The 15929-nt window shown below is 41.7% G+C and overlaps 1 protein-coding gene across 1 annotated transcript in view; it reads left to right on the top strand.

The window, feature by feature from the left end:
• The window catches only part of LOC118339390 (FERM, ARHGEF and pleckstrin domain-containing protein 1-like), a 52139-nt gene that overhangs the window by 2741 nt on the left and 33469 nt on the right, over positions 1 to 15929 (top strand). Inside the window, exon 2 of the mRNA XM_035676996.1 lies at positions 981 to 1187. Within this exon, the coding sequence (XP_035532889.1) occupies positions 1008 to 1187 (180 nt within the window). The 5' untranslated portion in view covers positions 981 to 1007. The remainder of the gene's footprint in view (positions 1 to 980; positions 1188 to 15929) is intronic.

Below are 15929 nucleotides of genomic sequence, written 5' to 3'. Positions count from 1 at the left end.
GGGGGGGGGAACTGGCTGTGGATACATTGGGGGGTGGGTGAATAGTGGCTCGTGAGTCAACCCAGAATGAATGAGTCCACAACTTTGTCCAAACACTGTCCTCCACCTGGGACAAACATAGATACACAGTCACACTGCACATTATTCAGATTTTGAATATCAGACGGGATCTCCATTGCTGGATGTGGCAGAGCTGCGGTTCCCAACATTTTTTGGCAGAAACACCCCCACAGTCCACCTCAAGGATTAACCACCATTAATATCAGCCATTATCTATTACTTTTAGGAAACTGTTAATCCATCAATTTTAGCTATATTTTAGCCAAGTATTCCAACAGTTTGTTGGGATATAGGGAAACACTGCGGTAGGGAATGTGTTAGGTAAACTAGCTATATCTAAATAGTTAATGTATACACAGTATTCTCTCTCTGTTTACTTAAATTATCTGCATATTCAGTTCATATCTCCTGCTGTGTCCTTATGTATTTGCCTTGATGCCCTTGAGGCCAATTAAAACCAAACTAAAGGTAAATGTCTGTGTGTCGTGGGCCCTGATGCTTGCTTTTACGACTTCCCGAATCAATTGTCATTGTATTGACCGTTTGATTTTACACTCTGGCCTCATGATTCGTTTGTTAGATCAAATTAGGGCTGCTTGATTTGTGCTTTGAAATCAAGAACATGCTTGCATCTATTCTCTTTTTTTACAATAATTGGTTCTCCCACAGGCAACAATTATCAGCCATTAGTGGCGAGTGCAAATACTGCATTTGCAATTGCTCTGTTAGTGTGACACAGAAGGTTGTGCAGCCTGTCCTCTGGGCTCTGATGCATTCATTATATTTCACCTGCTGCACTACTGATGCTCTCTGTAAGAGGATGTTTCTTACTGTTCATATGCATTTTATGTAACTCTTCATTGCTTCATTTTGTTAGTTTAGTTTGTCTTCCTGACTTTTCTCTCTTGGCTTTTGTTCAGGCTGGGTAGTGAGCATTGCAGTGCACCATGGCAGAATCAGACCCAGAGCCAATGGCCTCTGGAGCAGGGCAGCGTCTTGGAGCCCCAGAGACTCTTGGCATCAGTACGTTGGACCCCGGGCACAGACCACCGGCCATGCCCCCTGGACGACATGTCACCATCAGGGTCCGTATGTTGGACGACACAGAGGAGCTCTTTGACATCTCGGTGAGTTGTTAAAGCCTTCTTGCCCGGACGCATTACTTGTTGGGAATACTAATGTCGGACAGGGACTCGTTATTGCACAGTAGCCAAGAAGCATTTCCCGTTTTTATTATAGCAGCAGCAGTCTGGTAACAGGTTGGCATGGCAACTGCATGATGTTAAGTTGTTGAATGCATGGATGAAACTGGAGGGATCTTTTTAGTAATGTCTGGATTCTTCCAGTTTATTGTGGCTGTATTTATTCACTGTTTCCTTATCTCCCAAACTGTCTCAAACCTGTTCTACAGCTGTCAGCTATTACAGCACATTTTCTTCTTGACAGGCTTTCAGGATGCTCTTTGGAAACCATGGACACCATGATATTTCACAGTTCCTTCACATATGGTTGTGTTGCTGGCATACGAGAATCCTCGAGCTTTCTTAGATAATGTAGTGAAAGCAGGCAGGTTAACAAAACAGACAGTAATACTTTTTTAATTCTTTCTTCATTCTTTGAATGAAAAGAGCTGCTGTTTGAATTCCATTCATAGTTACAGCATTTAGAGGATTAACTTTCTCATCCATCACAGGCATCTATAATTAGACAGTCTAGTCTAAGCCATTTGAACAGATTATGTAACAGTCAAACTAAAATTAGATACTAATTGTGAAGTTTATAGTATAATCTGAAAATATTTTAAATGCAAAATCTACAAACTATATATTAAGCAGATCATTTTGGTTATCATTCCAACTTTTGTGATTGGCTTTGATCATTGTGAATATATTCTGTACTCTTTTTGAAGTAATGTAAAAACAATGATGTCCCATTTTAAAAGATTCCCATCTTCATTAGGAACCAACTGACCTGGGGCTACAGACAGGGTAGGTTAGTAAGTCAGAACATATTGAGAGACGGACTAATTCATTGTTGGTTTACATTGTTGACAGAAAGAAAAACATAGAATTACAGCAGCATTATCCTTAAAGGTGATGAGAAAATGATGGGATACATGGCCCACCTTAAGCCAGCATTCCTCTGAACTTGTGGTGTTTTGGAAAGGTGTCCTTGACTTAATGGCAGAGGCATTGGGTGGAGTAAGCGAAAGTACTCTTATTTGTCTTAGAATAGAAGAACTAGCCACATTGTGACCACAGTTCTTCCTGCCTGGAACAGAAGAACAAGATGAGTAGATAGAGGAAAGTGGAAAGTGGTCGTGGAGAGAAACAGATACAGCAACAGCCACAGAGGACCTGTTTAATGTGTATGAATGGGGCACTAAAGCTGCTGAGCTTTACTGACAGTTGGTGAACGTGCAGTGCAGGGTGGATGTGTGCTTCTGGCTGGTTCCCAAGGTGGTATGGGTAAATGTTGCTTCTAAAGCGGGCAGTGGGGCTCCCTGTGCATGACTACTAATCTTTCTAGTGGTATCATGTGTTGTACTTAATTCTTACAGCTCGCTAGATTCTCACAGTGAGGTCCCATTTGATTGCCCTCATTTAACCCATATTATTTTTGGTGTACTTTGGATTAGGTGAGGCATTAAAGCCTTGTTTGTTATTGTTTTACTGGACAAGATTCTTGGGAATGTTCAACTCACTTAATACGCTGTTTTTAAGACAGCAAGCTTATGTGCTTCATCTGCTTCTGGCTTTGTCTTTTCTCAAGTCAGAGCAATGAGTTTGCCAATACTGGCCTTTTAGAATTGAATATCATTCAGCCAGTGATGCCCACTTTTGATAATAAGTGGAGCAGGTGAGGAAGGGATTTTATACAGCCTGCTTCAGGGCTCGTAATCTGTAAAAACCTGCCGTGAAACTCTGCACTCCAAGGCTCTCTAAGGAGATATCAACCTCAGAATTCTGTAAGCATGTAGTAGCTTTTATGGTGTTTTAGGGTTTAGTGTTTAAGATTGCTCTACCCTCCAACGAATACACACACTGACGCTTTGTGTTTTTGACATGAATACATGTCAGATTTTTATATACGGCAGCTTTGGTCTTGTATTTCTTTTTCTCTGCCTTCTTGTTTCCACTTGCTGTCAGGTTTCATAAAGTTTGATACACATACAGAGGTTATTAAACAACAGTACTGTCACTAGAACAAAAAAAGTGAGATTCCTGTTGTGGGTTCAAACCAACGCCCGAAACAAGGGTTCACGAAAGTACGCCAACACAAGTAACGTCTGGCTCAGCAGGCAAAAAGGCATGCTCGACGTGCGCTCTAATGCACCTGTGGACGTAACAAACCTCAGTACTATATAGGGGCGATATAGAGCTAATCAAAGCATTTCCATAACTACAGTATATACATTTTCTATTGCATTCCCATCTTAACGGAGAGTTGACTAAGTGTCATACATATGTCTATGCATATGCTTCACCTTAATACATCCATGATACGGACTTGTTCAGCAAGAGTTGTTTTAAGCGGAAGTGAACCACACATGCTGTAGCACCCCTAGCTGCAATGCTCAGACTGCAGCTTGCGCTTGGGTTGCGTTACATTTTTTGACATTTGTGACACAGTCCCAACAACAACAATACTGAAACAATACGTAATAATGATCTTATATAGCTCGAAGCATCTACGTTCAGATGGTTATGCTCCATAGCAGGGGCGATGCTTACACAGCCCTGGGTTTTCCACTAAGTCGGCATTCCTGTTGAGTGGGTTAGTGGGGTCATGATGGTGTAGTTGTGCTGTAGTGAGGATGAAACAGGTTTTGTCACTGCAGCAGACAGGCTGAGCAGCAACAATCTGAAGATGCTGCCCAGGAGAAGGTAACAAAAGCCCCCCACTAACAGAAAGCTTTATTCATGCTCAATTTAACACACATTATATCTTCTATCTCAAGTCAGCAAGTGAGATAAAAATCTCAGTGGGCTTGATATTGTTTTTGCCTAGAGGTGCCCAAGGAGAACATTTTCCTCAGTCATCGGCTCACAGTCTGGGTGGAAAGATTTGTTATCCTTTCAACAAAAAAACAGCGGATCATCGTCACAATTGTTCACAAGAATTTGAACTGGCAACGATTGTTTGGATGCTAGGGGTAAGTTGCTTAACCTTAGCATTGACTTCTTTACATTTACATCCCAAAAATCTCGGTTTTTTAGGCCCAGTGCAGGTGGAGGAAACAGAGGACATACGTCAACTTGGCTCAAATCCCGCTGATATTAATCTCTCCCCTGCAGCAGTGAAGTGAGATAACTGCATGGTCTACAAAACACGTTTGTCAAGCAATTATCTTGTCTTTTATTTTGCAACAGGAGCATACAGTGTTGCTCAACTACATACAGTTGATCTCTGATTATTTTATACTCAAAGTGTCTCTTTAAGAAAACGTAAAACATCTAACCTCACCCTGTAACTGATACTGAAGGCTTCAGTTCCTGTTCCTCTGGTTCAGAGGGGTAAGTTTCCACCTCAGCGGGCAGAATATCAGATGGTTGAGAAACAAAAAGGGGCCATCGAGCCATCTCATGGGTCACATACCATGCTGTGGCCTACTTAGCACTCTGGCTGTGAACACACTTATGTTGATGCTGATGATGTTTGGCTGCACAAACCTGGACAACAGTATAGTGGCGTTGATTAAAAAGCACACTTGAAACAAAATAATGGTCCAGTTGCACCTTTTCATTATTAATTTTATGGAATTATTTTTAAATTAGGGTGGGCAGCAAGCGTCTGTTCAGTAGTGAGTTCAGTAGAGCAAGAAATCCAGACTGTAGCCCTCAGTCTGTCTTGCAGTCCTCAGGCTAACATACACTGACACTGTCTATGCTGATGTTTTGACGCTTATGTTTGCTGATGGCTGGTAGAAGCTCTGCAGAAGTTGCATGTGGAGAATGTGATTGTAGCATGGATTTAGGGGTTAGGAGATGGGGGATGGGATGAGGAAGGCAGAGGAGGGAGGAGAGTCATGCTCATTCCTGTGAATGAAGGAAACAGTCAGGCTCCATTAGCCAAACTCTACTGCTAGAATACGAATGATTACAACCTAACATTGAATGTTCCACTTCCCATTTAATACTGACATTAGCAACACAGGCGTGCCATTAGAAATTCAACTCTGTCTCTCTCTCATGTTGCACTACTCTCTAACTATAATGAGCCACTGAGGACTGCAGTCTGTCCTCTCTAGCCATTGTTTTGTCCATTACAGTCATGGTAAGGCCACTTTTTAAAAGGCTACTGTGCAGAGAAAAATCTTTAATTCATTAATTACAGAACCCTTCATCTCTTGGCATTTTCATTTGCTTTCCATATGAGTTTTTTTACCCAGCACAGTCTCATTAGACTGCAATATATTGCTTTTGCTTTCCTAATTACTGTTTAAGTCTACAGCAAATTAATACACAAGCACAAGTAAAACACAATTTTAGCCGCGCTCGACTGGTCCACCACTTGAGTCCAAACTAAAATATCTCAACAGCTGTTGATGGATTACCATGAACATTTATGGTTCCCTGAGGATGAATCCAAATGGCTTTTGTGATCCCCAGACTTTTCCTATAGCACCACGTGAAGGTCAAGATTTTCACTTATCCAGTAAAATATCTAATAATGATAACAAACTAATAAAAAAATCTATATGGATTGTCGTACAATGTTTGTTGTCTAGACATTCATGTCCTCCTCAAATTGTAAGTTTGGTGATGATCCTACTTTTCATCTAGCGCTATCATCATGTCAGAACTGAAGAACAGTTTGTCCAATACCTTTATTTAGGACTGAATACTTGCAGAACTAATGACATTCACATACATCAAAATACAGTGGTGCTAACTGCCAGTATGTACATCAGCATTGTCATTGTGAACATTTTAGGGTTAGGTTTAGCGTTTAGCCAAACGTGCCACTGTACTTGAGTACAGCCTCATGGAGCATAACATAACATGGCTGTAGACTCTCGATTTCGTTTCACATTGTACGCTATCAGCAACAGAACGCAGAATGACATGTTCTCAGTATTGTTTTCTGAACACAGCATGTAGGACATGGGGAGCATCAGAGCTGTTTTTAGGGGGTGTTGATACTCTCAGCATCATATTTTGATCAGTGATTTCAGGTTACGAATCAGTGGTTGAGATGAACATCCTTTTGGACACGCCTCCTAGCTCCTAGCTTTGTACTTGGTTGATGTTGCCCTCTGATAGTTAATTATAATATATAATGCTGTCTCTACAGATACAGAAAAAAATGATAGATCACTCTATAGGATAAATACCAAGTGTGAACCTATCGTGATGTCACCCACTGGTTACCCACTTGGAGTACCGCTTTGAAGCCTTGAGTTTGCTGTGCTCGTCGCCATGATAGTTTAGTGGAACCAACGGAGGTGACGTACTGCAAGTTGAGCTCATTGGTCACACACAATTTCGTATTATAGCTAAACATTACCCTTTAATATGTTTCTGAAATGATTTTAGCTGAGAAATAGGCAACACAGAATCTTGCTTCGTATTTGATCAGCACTGTCTGGTTTCACAGTTTGATCTGAGTTTGTTGAGCTGGACAGACTCACTGAGAATGACTTGTTGATCAAAAGGTAGCCGTGGCCAAAAGCCTACCGTGCTTCGTCGTCTATTTTACTCTAAATTGGTCCATCCATAGGTTACTAAATGAACATCATAATGTATGGAAGGAGACTTGAAACTGGTGATTGAGCCCATAAACTCATTAGGAAANNATGAATATCATGCTGTATGGAAGAAGACTAAAACTAGAGACCATAAACTCATTAGGAAACTCTTTACTGAGCTAATAAATCAAGTGAGAAGTCGAGTCAGTTCTCCATAAGAGTGCATGATATCTGTTATTTTTATTGCAGCCAATGGCTTCACTTCACAGACCCGGAAGCTCTGTCCATTATATATACTGTCAATGATAAATACATATGCAGTCTAAAGTCTTCTCCCCATCCTGGCATGCAGCATTTCTGAGGTCGACCCACTGAGGCACAATCTTGTTAGCTACAGAGTGCATGTGACAGGGTGTAATTCATCTCTTACTGAGAAGCTGACCACGCTGTCCATGATCTCAATGCATCATTCCCATGGCTGGATCCGTAGTTTATCACCACCATTTCCATTTGTCACAGCAGAGCAGATACAGTGTGAGATATGAGATCAAATCACCTAGGCCTGTGACTAGCAATATTCAACCTATTTTGGGTCACAGAAAAGGCATCCAATGCTTTTTTTTCTTTTACCCATTCCCATAACTAAAGCATGTTCCAGGGCAGCAGGGACCACCCAGGCTAAAAGGGGTTATGTCGCAAATGCAAGGACCTGCATTCTTTAAAGCAAAAACTCTCACACCAGTCCAGAGGGCTTACCATCATCCCACCACTCGCCACTCTTTCCACCATATGCTGTCACCCATTCACTGTGATGGGAAGCAATTAGAACAGCTCCAGTGTGCCTTGTTGTCAGCTGAATGGCAATGAGGTCCTGACTTAATGAGTAGAAACATGATGAAGGGCTTCTTTCAGCTCTGTCTACAACAGCTTCAGTGCCGTTGTTCAGTCACTGACTGACTGACTGACCAGCAGAGCGGAGGAGGATGTTTCTGCTCCGTTGCCACCTGAGGATCAATGCCCAGATGCACAGGCAGAGTTGGTTATTAGAAGTGCATAAATTGATACATTTTCAGCACCGATCTGAATACCAATTACTTAAGTGAATTGGCTATGCTCGGCGTACTAATCAGAGTTATTAAATTTGACATTTGTGGTATTGTCTTTAGTATAAGTTACGACAAAAAGGGAGCTGAAGGGAGAGCTGAAATGATTAGTTTGTTAATGGATTAGTTAGTTGACAGAAAATTAATCAATAATTATTTTGTAATTCTGTAATTTATGCTCCTTAATTGTGAAAATTTGGTGCTTTTCTTCGTCTTGTGTCGTGGTAAATTGAATTGTTTGGGTTTTGAACTGTTGGTCAGACATAAAGATGTTTGATGGCATCATCTCTGGCTTTAATCTGCTGGTTTCCAAACTAAAATACACAAGCTGTCTCTAGTAGCACGAGGAGGAATCGCTGCAATATTTAAAAAAGTACTACACAATCTAGCATGAAAATACTTGACTTAACTATGAGATCACTGAAATGTAACTTAAAAGCTTGTGCATACATATTGGTATTGATTGGTTAAAGCTAAAATCTGATGGCAAGATAGTAAGTGGAGGTAAAATGAAAAACCCTGTAATCGTGGCTCCAAACAGGAACTACAGGGAAGAGAAGTGACCAGGAGGACCCCTTTTCCAGCAAATTAGCTCTGGTTCTTGAACCGCTTTGTTCAGAATTCAATAATGGTCAACTGTTAAAGAAATTATTATTATTATTAAAGTATTTCTGATTCTGATTCTGAAATAAACCTGACTCATTTTTTTTTGTTTAATCTGTGCAAACACCACAGTGTAAAAACAACAATTTGCTGTATTTGATGTGAGGGGTTGTGTGCCAGACTATTTCTACACTGTAAGCTGGTGATATCATTTATATAATTGCACAATCAATGGTCCAAATGGACGCACGATACTCAAGGCAGCCATCATGCACACACATAATCAAAAGCAAACGTTATCTCTGGCCTTAAGGGAACATACAGTACTTGTGTGTGCATGTTTATCATGCAGTAGATTCATATCTAAACCATATATTTTTAGATCCTTTACTCCTGGTTAGTAAGCATTTACTTGACTACATTTTTGGTACATTGTTTGTTTAGGCAGTTTCGACATTAAGGCTAACTGGCAGCATTACAATCAGTGTAGCTATTCAGCGTATGTGGTGAAACGCTCACACATTGCTTCTGCACAGAGAGACACATCAGCGTAATTGAAATTCAAGCCACATATTATTTGTGCACATTACAGACCTCTAAAAGTTCTCAGTATCTCATGTTTCATGTTGTGTATTTTCAAATACGACATGTCGACTGTAAAGGAAGTCAGAGTGAGGAAAAGAGTCTAGTCTCTGAGCTAAATCCTGTTAAACTCAGCGCTGTGGTGGGGACACGGTCTGCTTCCCTAGCCTCACGGTGCTTTGGGAGGGGGGGAGACTGACTGAGTTGGTGGTTGAATGATTTGGGCACAGAGGATGATTTGGCACCAATATTTCTTGATGAGCTGTCATTGGCTGAATATGAATACAAATGGGATTTGATTGGCTGTTAGAGCATTCAGGAGAATGGGGCAGCAGCTATGCAGCCTAAAGCAATCCCACTCTCTCCTACCTTTTACACCATGTCAATGAGTTTTCCAAACCCATTACTGTCACTCCCCGCTCTCTAATATGAGTCATCACGAGTAAAAGTAAGATCTATTTAGATGAAATGTGCTGTGACTGTAGCATTCCTGTAATGCAAATGGTCATTTTTAGGTTTATGCAGTGTTCCTCTGTGTGGAGGATACATTTTAAAAGGAGCTGTAGGAGCAAACTGGTAGAAAGATGCGAGGAGATGGTGACCATGGCAATCTTCCCCTCCCCCCATAGAGTAAGCTTGTCTTTACAGAGAGTTGTGAATGAAAGGATTGTTAGCGACAGTGTACAGATAAATAGCGCCTCTCTGATTTTATCTCCCATGTCACCCGAGAAAGTGTTTGCAGCCTGACGGGGGACACAATCAGAGAGAGGCCTTGATGCAGCAAGGAGGCTGGGAATTACTATCACCCAGGCATCTGATGTTTGTCACTGCTGTCTGGTCGGCTAACATATTACATCTGTTCACTTTTGGGAGCCCTAAAATAGAAAAATTTCTTGCTTCTATTCTTGAAGACTGCTGTCCTAATGGTATTACTTCAGCCCACTTTAGTTGTTATTCTCTGGTATTCTCTGTGGCCTCTGGCCATGGAAAGATATTATTTGTCGTTTATCATCCCTCCCTCTGCTGCTAGGAAGCACCTTGTTGGCTGCCGCAACCTTTGAGCCTACCTCTGAGGTAGTGGTTTGGATCCTTGGACGATTCTCTCTCTCTCTGTGAACCTCCATGGCTATGAATTTCAACACTACACGAGTTCATCTCTGAAAGGCCACATGGAATCGCACTGGTCTATGTGTAGGTTGCCATGGCTACACACAGAGGTGGATAAGGAGCGTCTGAGCCGGTTGCCGTGCTGCAGAGTTCTGTCTTCCACTGATATCTGCCATGCCGGGGAGGAGAGGAGGGGGGGTTCTCCATGCAGAGCATTAATGTGAGTGTAGTGCGCTAGCATGGGGATACGCTGCTGCACACCAATTATGACTAACATATTCAGGAGGCACAGCCTACCTCGCTACGTGTGCAAGTTCTTTTTTGTATTCAAATCCCCTGACTTAAAATCTGACTGACAATAAGTTTTGAAGGATTATTAGCTCTTCTTGGTTTCACTGCTGATTGACCCAGTTTCCCTGAAAGATGGCATTATGTTTGGGGAGGCAAGGATTTGGGGGGAGGGGGTCACAAGCTTGATGTCACCATAAAAGTATAAATGGAAGATTTGTGCGCTACTGTAGTGCCAGGGCTGTGGTCTTGAAGGCTCACACATGCTGCACAAAGATGAAAGCCTTTTTCACATTTTCCACTGGTGAATAATGCACATTGAAGCTGGAAAATATAAGTGTTCAGTAATGTGACCATGGTATTTATGTGCCTTGCATCATTCGTGTACCGACTGACTGTCTTCTGCCTGAAAATCTTCTCATACTTTCCTCACATGAACTCTGAACCCTTGGTAAGCCATTCTCTCATGTCAAGAAATCCCACAGCGGGATGAAGAGGTGCGTGGATGTTTTCCCACATACAGCCATCTTCCTCCCTCACATCCTGAAATGTAATTGGGTCGTGGAGGATGAGAGACACAGCAGAGGAGCAACAGTGGGAATTATCTGGTGGCGGATGGCTAAGAATACTAACATGCTGGAGGATGCTAGAAATCACACACTTTCATTTGAATCGTTTACATGAGTGATTCCAATCTTTGAGTACCTGAAAATATTGTGGAGTAGTTCAGCTAATATTAAAAAATAGACACTTTGACAAATAGGATTGCATATTGGGGTGATGCTGATCTTTTGTATCTTTATAATCACAAAAACCAGTAACCTTCCAGCTATGATAGGCCAACTGCACAGGACATGCCTCAGTTTCCCAACGACCTTAGTCAGGTATATCCTAAAGTGTTGCAGTTGAGATTTTGAGGTTAGTTAAGTTCAGCAGTCTTGCAGAACTTGAAATAAATAGCTAAAGAACATGCATAAATGTTATGAATTGTACAAATGCAAACTTGACCAAACCTACTGAAAAAATAAAAAAGCATTAATATTGATGGTAGTAGTATGCATTTTCTTTAGCAATAAGAACATTTTACTGTTTTTAATTAATTTAATAATCTTTACTCTCTTTACTGAAAATGACAATAAATTTGACCTTGAACCTTGAAGCAGTCACCAAGTCTAAATATCAACAGTCTAGGATTGCTTTGTCTTTTGTCGATTTACATGTGCAGCCACAGATGCACCACAGCCAGTATATTTTCTGGCCTTGAAAGACTGTCGAACTGTTTTATGAATTTGAAGAGGTACGGCCTTCTCTCAGCATTTTGGTAACAGTGGATTAATAATATGAATAGTGCTTGTCCATCACCAGCCCAGGCTTTCCCAGATTGCGGGGGTTATTCTTAACAGCATGCTGAATTTAGATATCCGTCATGCATCTGGTAGGAATGTGCATAACTAAACGGTTTCGCTCCCTCTTAGGAATATTTGTTGCTGTGAGAGATACTACAACGGAAAATGAAAACCGTTTTAGAGGAAAGCTTGGGGGATTTCTGTTGCAGGAATTTGAGCGTTTGACCATTGTTTGTATGGTAAATACATCCATCATATGTTCTCTGTTTTCCATAAAGCACAAGCGAACAGATCTGTTGTAAACACAACCTAAGTAGTACAATTCATAGTGAGACAATCCTGCATAGAGAAACACATTTACCCTCCGTCATTCAAGCTATATCCTGGAAGGACTGACTGAAACCGCACATAGATGCTGATGAAAGCTGTCACTAATGCTGTCAGGTCATGTCTGACAACATTATGCTGCACTGCTTTCTATACTGTGCACAGGTGCTTTGGGAAAACTGATGCCTTTATAATAAGTCTTGTTCCTATGGTAACCAAGATGGATGTCTCTTTGTGGAAGATCCTCATGTTTGTTTGGTTCAGACAGCAGTGAAGTCGACTCTATCTGCCTGTGCGACTGTTTGTCAATTCCCACAGAAAGGATGAGGCGAATGCAAGCAGAACCTGTGATCTCTTTGTAGGGTTTTGTGACAGACGCATGAAGGTGGATCCTCTGACTTTTCATGCCCATGCACATACATTATTCCATTGAACGTTACCCTTTGATGACAGCGTTCTGATCTTTTCATTAAGCTCTTGAACTGTGGCGCTGTATCCCACTGACTTAATGCCAGCAGGGTAGCTAGACATCACAGCACATGATGGGTGTGGGCAGTGGTGCTGTTCCTAGCTAGCTTCCACTCTCTCTGTGATGTCCTCCTGGTCTCAAATAAAGGGTGAAACCCTCCCGGGAACCAGTTTGCCACAGCTGCTGAGCAGCTTTAACACAGCACTGCCCCTCTTCAATGAATTATGAATTTCACATTGAGATTCACAGGGCTAATTAAGATGTCAGACCCGACTAGCAGTGTGATATCGGGGGATTTATCCTTATCCCATGGTGTCTTATTTTACCGCAGGTGCTCCGGCTTCACCTTTCCTGCCCTGAAATGTTCTTATCAGTTAGAAAAGGTGCACTGCTGCACCACATATGCTGCTCTTCTTTTCTCATGTTTTTTTTTTCTCCGCCATGCTTCATTGGTAATTAAAACAGAAATTGCTGCATTTCACCCTGGCGCTGTTTTTGGTCAGTGCTGTAGCTCTGCCTGCAGTGAAGTCACTCCCATGATGCATTTGCTCAACATGTTGCATATCCGAATTCCTTTCAGCTGTACCTGTGCAGCTGAGTCTGCCTCCCACTGCTCCCTGGCAGTAATTGAATTTGTGGTCTCTTGGGTAGATAGAGGAGATGTGTGGGAGGGAGAGTTAGGATGAATGAAGCAAAGATTGAGGGAGCGACATGAGGGAATGTGTGTGTGTGTGTGTGTGAGAGAGAGAAAAAAGAGGAAGAGAGTGAAATCTCAAACCAGTAGCCCCAGCTGCACATATGCCTCCTGGAAAGGTATTGACCTGACAACACTCGCCCCTCTACTCCTCATTATTAAAGAACTGTTGGAGGAGGATAGCAAACCAGACGATTTAATCTGTCCCGGAGCAACAGCACAGCCAAACTCACAAAGCTGAGTTAAGTTTTTTGCTTCCTCTTCTCTTAGGCGTGTTTAGGCTCCTTTGAGCTTTAGTCTGGGCATCCAAACTGTTGAGCTTTTCTCTGGCTGTCTCTATTGATAAGTGATGCGCTAAAAGAATCAAAGGTCTGTCAAAGGGAGCCAGTGTTGGAATGCCCCTTAATAGATATCAAAGGATTTGCCCCAGGGGACGTCCACTTTCACACAACCAGTGGGGGTGGGTCTGTTCTGGGCATTTCAGATCTCTTCAATTGTGTCTTGGTCAAAGAGGGTCAGTCGTGTTAAGTGCTGATATATCTTCAGTTCACTTCAGATACTGCAGCTCACCTTACAGTCAGAGATGATTAGTTTTCCTTTTAATGCACAGTATGATCGCGGCGTGTAGGGGTGGAATTAGGGATTGCTTGTCTAATCGTCTTGTTTTTACGATTCCGCTGGAGACACAGGTCTTGTGGTTTTAATGTGACTCCCTTGCTTCATTTCATTAAATCCATTACATAGTAATGTTGTCTGGGTGCTCATTCACATAAGCTCAGTTGACCTCCTTTTAAACAGAGAGGCAGCATGGAAGCATTTAGCCTAATACAGATATATTTGGTTAGTGAAATTACACTTGAATGACTGTGATGCAAGTGAAGTGATTACACTGCGCAGTCAAATGGGAACCATGTGGTTTAAATAAGATTGTTAGTAGTAGTAGAGTCAAAGTGTTAATGCTGAGTAACCAATAATATGATTGTGTAATGAGTTAAATTGTGACCCTGTTTGACTCTTTTGTTGATGATACTGCAATCCTCCATTGTTGGGCACTATATAGATATTATACGAGGGAGAGTACATGATAGAAACTACAAAGATCAGCATATGTGGGAAAGAGGCACACAAAAGAGGGAGTGGGCACATATAACAAAAATACAATGTTGAAAAGAGGTGATGGCAGACTGGTTACTTTAGTATTTGGCATTTTATAAATTGTTATTATTATTGTTGTCTATAAAGTTACATAATTATTGATGATTTTTTGTCAAATCATATATTCAGTAGCAAATATTTCATATTGCTGTATTTGTCCAAGGTTGGGAACCACTGCCTCGTGTAACAATAACTTTAAATTGATCTGATGACAAGGTCTACTTCCTGCTGTGTAGTAGAAGCTCAATTTCATGGCCTGTGTAAGAATGTCTTGTCTTTAAATTTGAAAGCAGTGTTTGTATCCATGTCAAATCCTTCCACAGAGGTGACTGGTTAGTAGAAAGACTCTTTGCACATTTTTTGTCCGATTCTCTGAACTGAACCTCCTCTAGAGCGGGGCAGCCATGCTCCATACTCTAGGTTACCATGGAGATCTTTCCTGTTTAAAAAGTGAGCCAGCATTGTGCGACTGAAAGCTTGGGTTGCACCCAGCGTTGGCTTACTAACCTCACTTGGTGAGTAAAACCGTGGCCTGCATTCAAACCTTAGAACATTAAAACACACTGCTTGTGCTTTGAACCTCTTCTCTTGCAGAAACACTCATGTTCACTTCCCATCTATTGTTTATGTGTTGTTAAATTAGTCAGAGTGGGTTGTTTCAGTCTCTGAGAACCCTTTAAACCCAGCACTCTAAAGCACAAGTCCAGTGATCCCATTTTCCAGAGCCAGATTTGTGTGTGTGTGTGTGTCACATCCTTGCTAGCCGGCTTAAAGTCACACTAACCTTATAGCACATAGAAATGGTTTTGGGTGTGCTTGAGAAGCCATGAACAGGGTGTGGCATTTGCACCCTATGTATTTTAGCTTCCAAAAACCATGGTTATGGTCACAGTAATTGCAACATCATTACATGGAGAAATGGAGCTAAAAGCTGTGCCTCTAAAAGCAGAGCACACATTACACCATATAATGATTAAAATGGCATAATTTTAGGTGAAGATAAATACTTACTTTTTAACCTTAACCACACGCTTCCCTTCAGTTCCAGATGATTCCTCTATATATTTTTTTTCTTTTTCTGAGAGATTAGGAATCACAATTTTCTTTATGTTGCCATGGTTACTGGTCTTGCTCTGTCTTCCAGTAGAGAGGAATTGGTATTCTGTAGTCACAGAGGCCTGAATTCCTGCTGGACCCGGTGGCCTGCAGACATGGAGCAACAGCTGCCTTCACAGAGGCTGTTCCTGCCCTCACATTTGTTTGCTTGGCTCGTGTTTGTGCCCGAGTTATCCGCCGACTACCTTTTTTAAATGCGAGTTTCCACCTCAGGACGGCATCCACATTTGTCACGCTGTGGAGAACGAGCGCTAATGCTCCCGCCAAAGGGTGGTTCACGCAGAGGGCTGAAGGTTTAAACTGTGCCGCATTAAAATGGGCAGTGTAATGCGTCCGTGAATGTCATGTGTCAAAGAGACTTGACACCTGGACCAAACCATTCTGCTTA

The sequence above is a fragment of the Morone saxatilis genome, unplaced genomic scaffold (genome assembly GCF_004916995.1).
Source record: "Morone saxatilis isolate NCDOM2014 unplaced genomic scaffold, NCSU_SB_2.0 Contig5, whole genome shotgun sequence".
NCBI lineage: Eukaryota > Metazoa > Chordata > Actinopteri > Moronidae > Morone > Morone saxatilis.
This window is presented reverse-complemented; position numbering and strand designations above follow the sequence as displayed.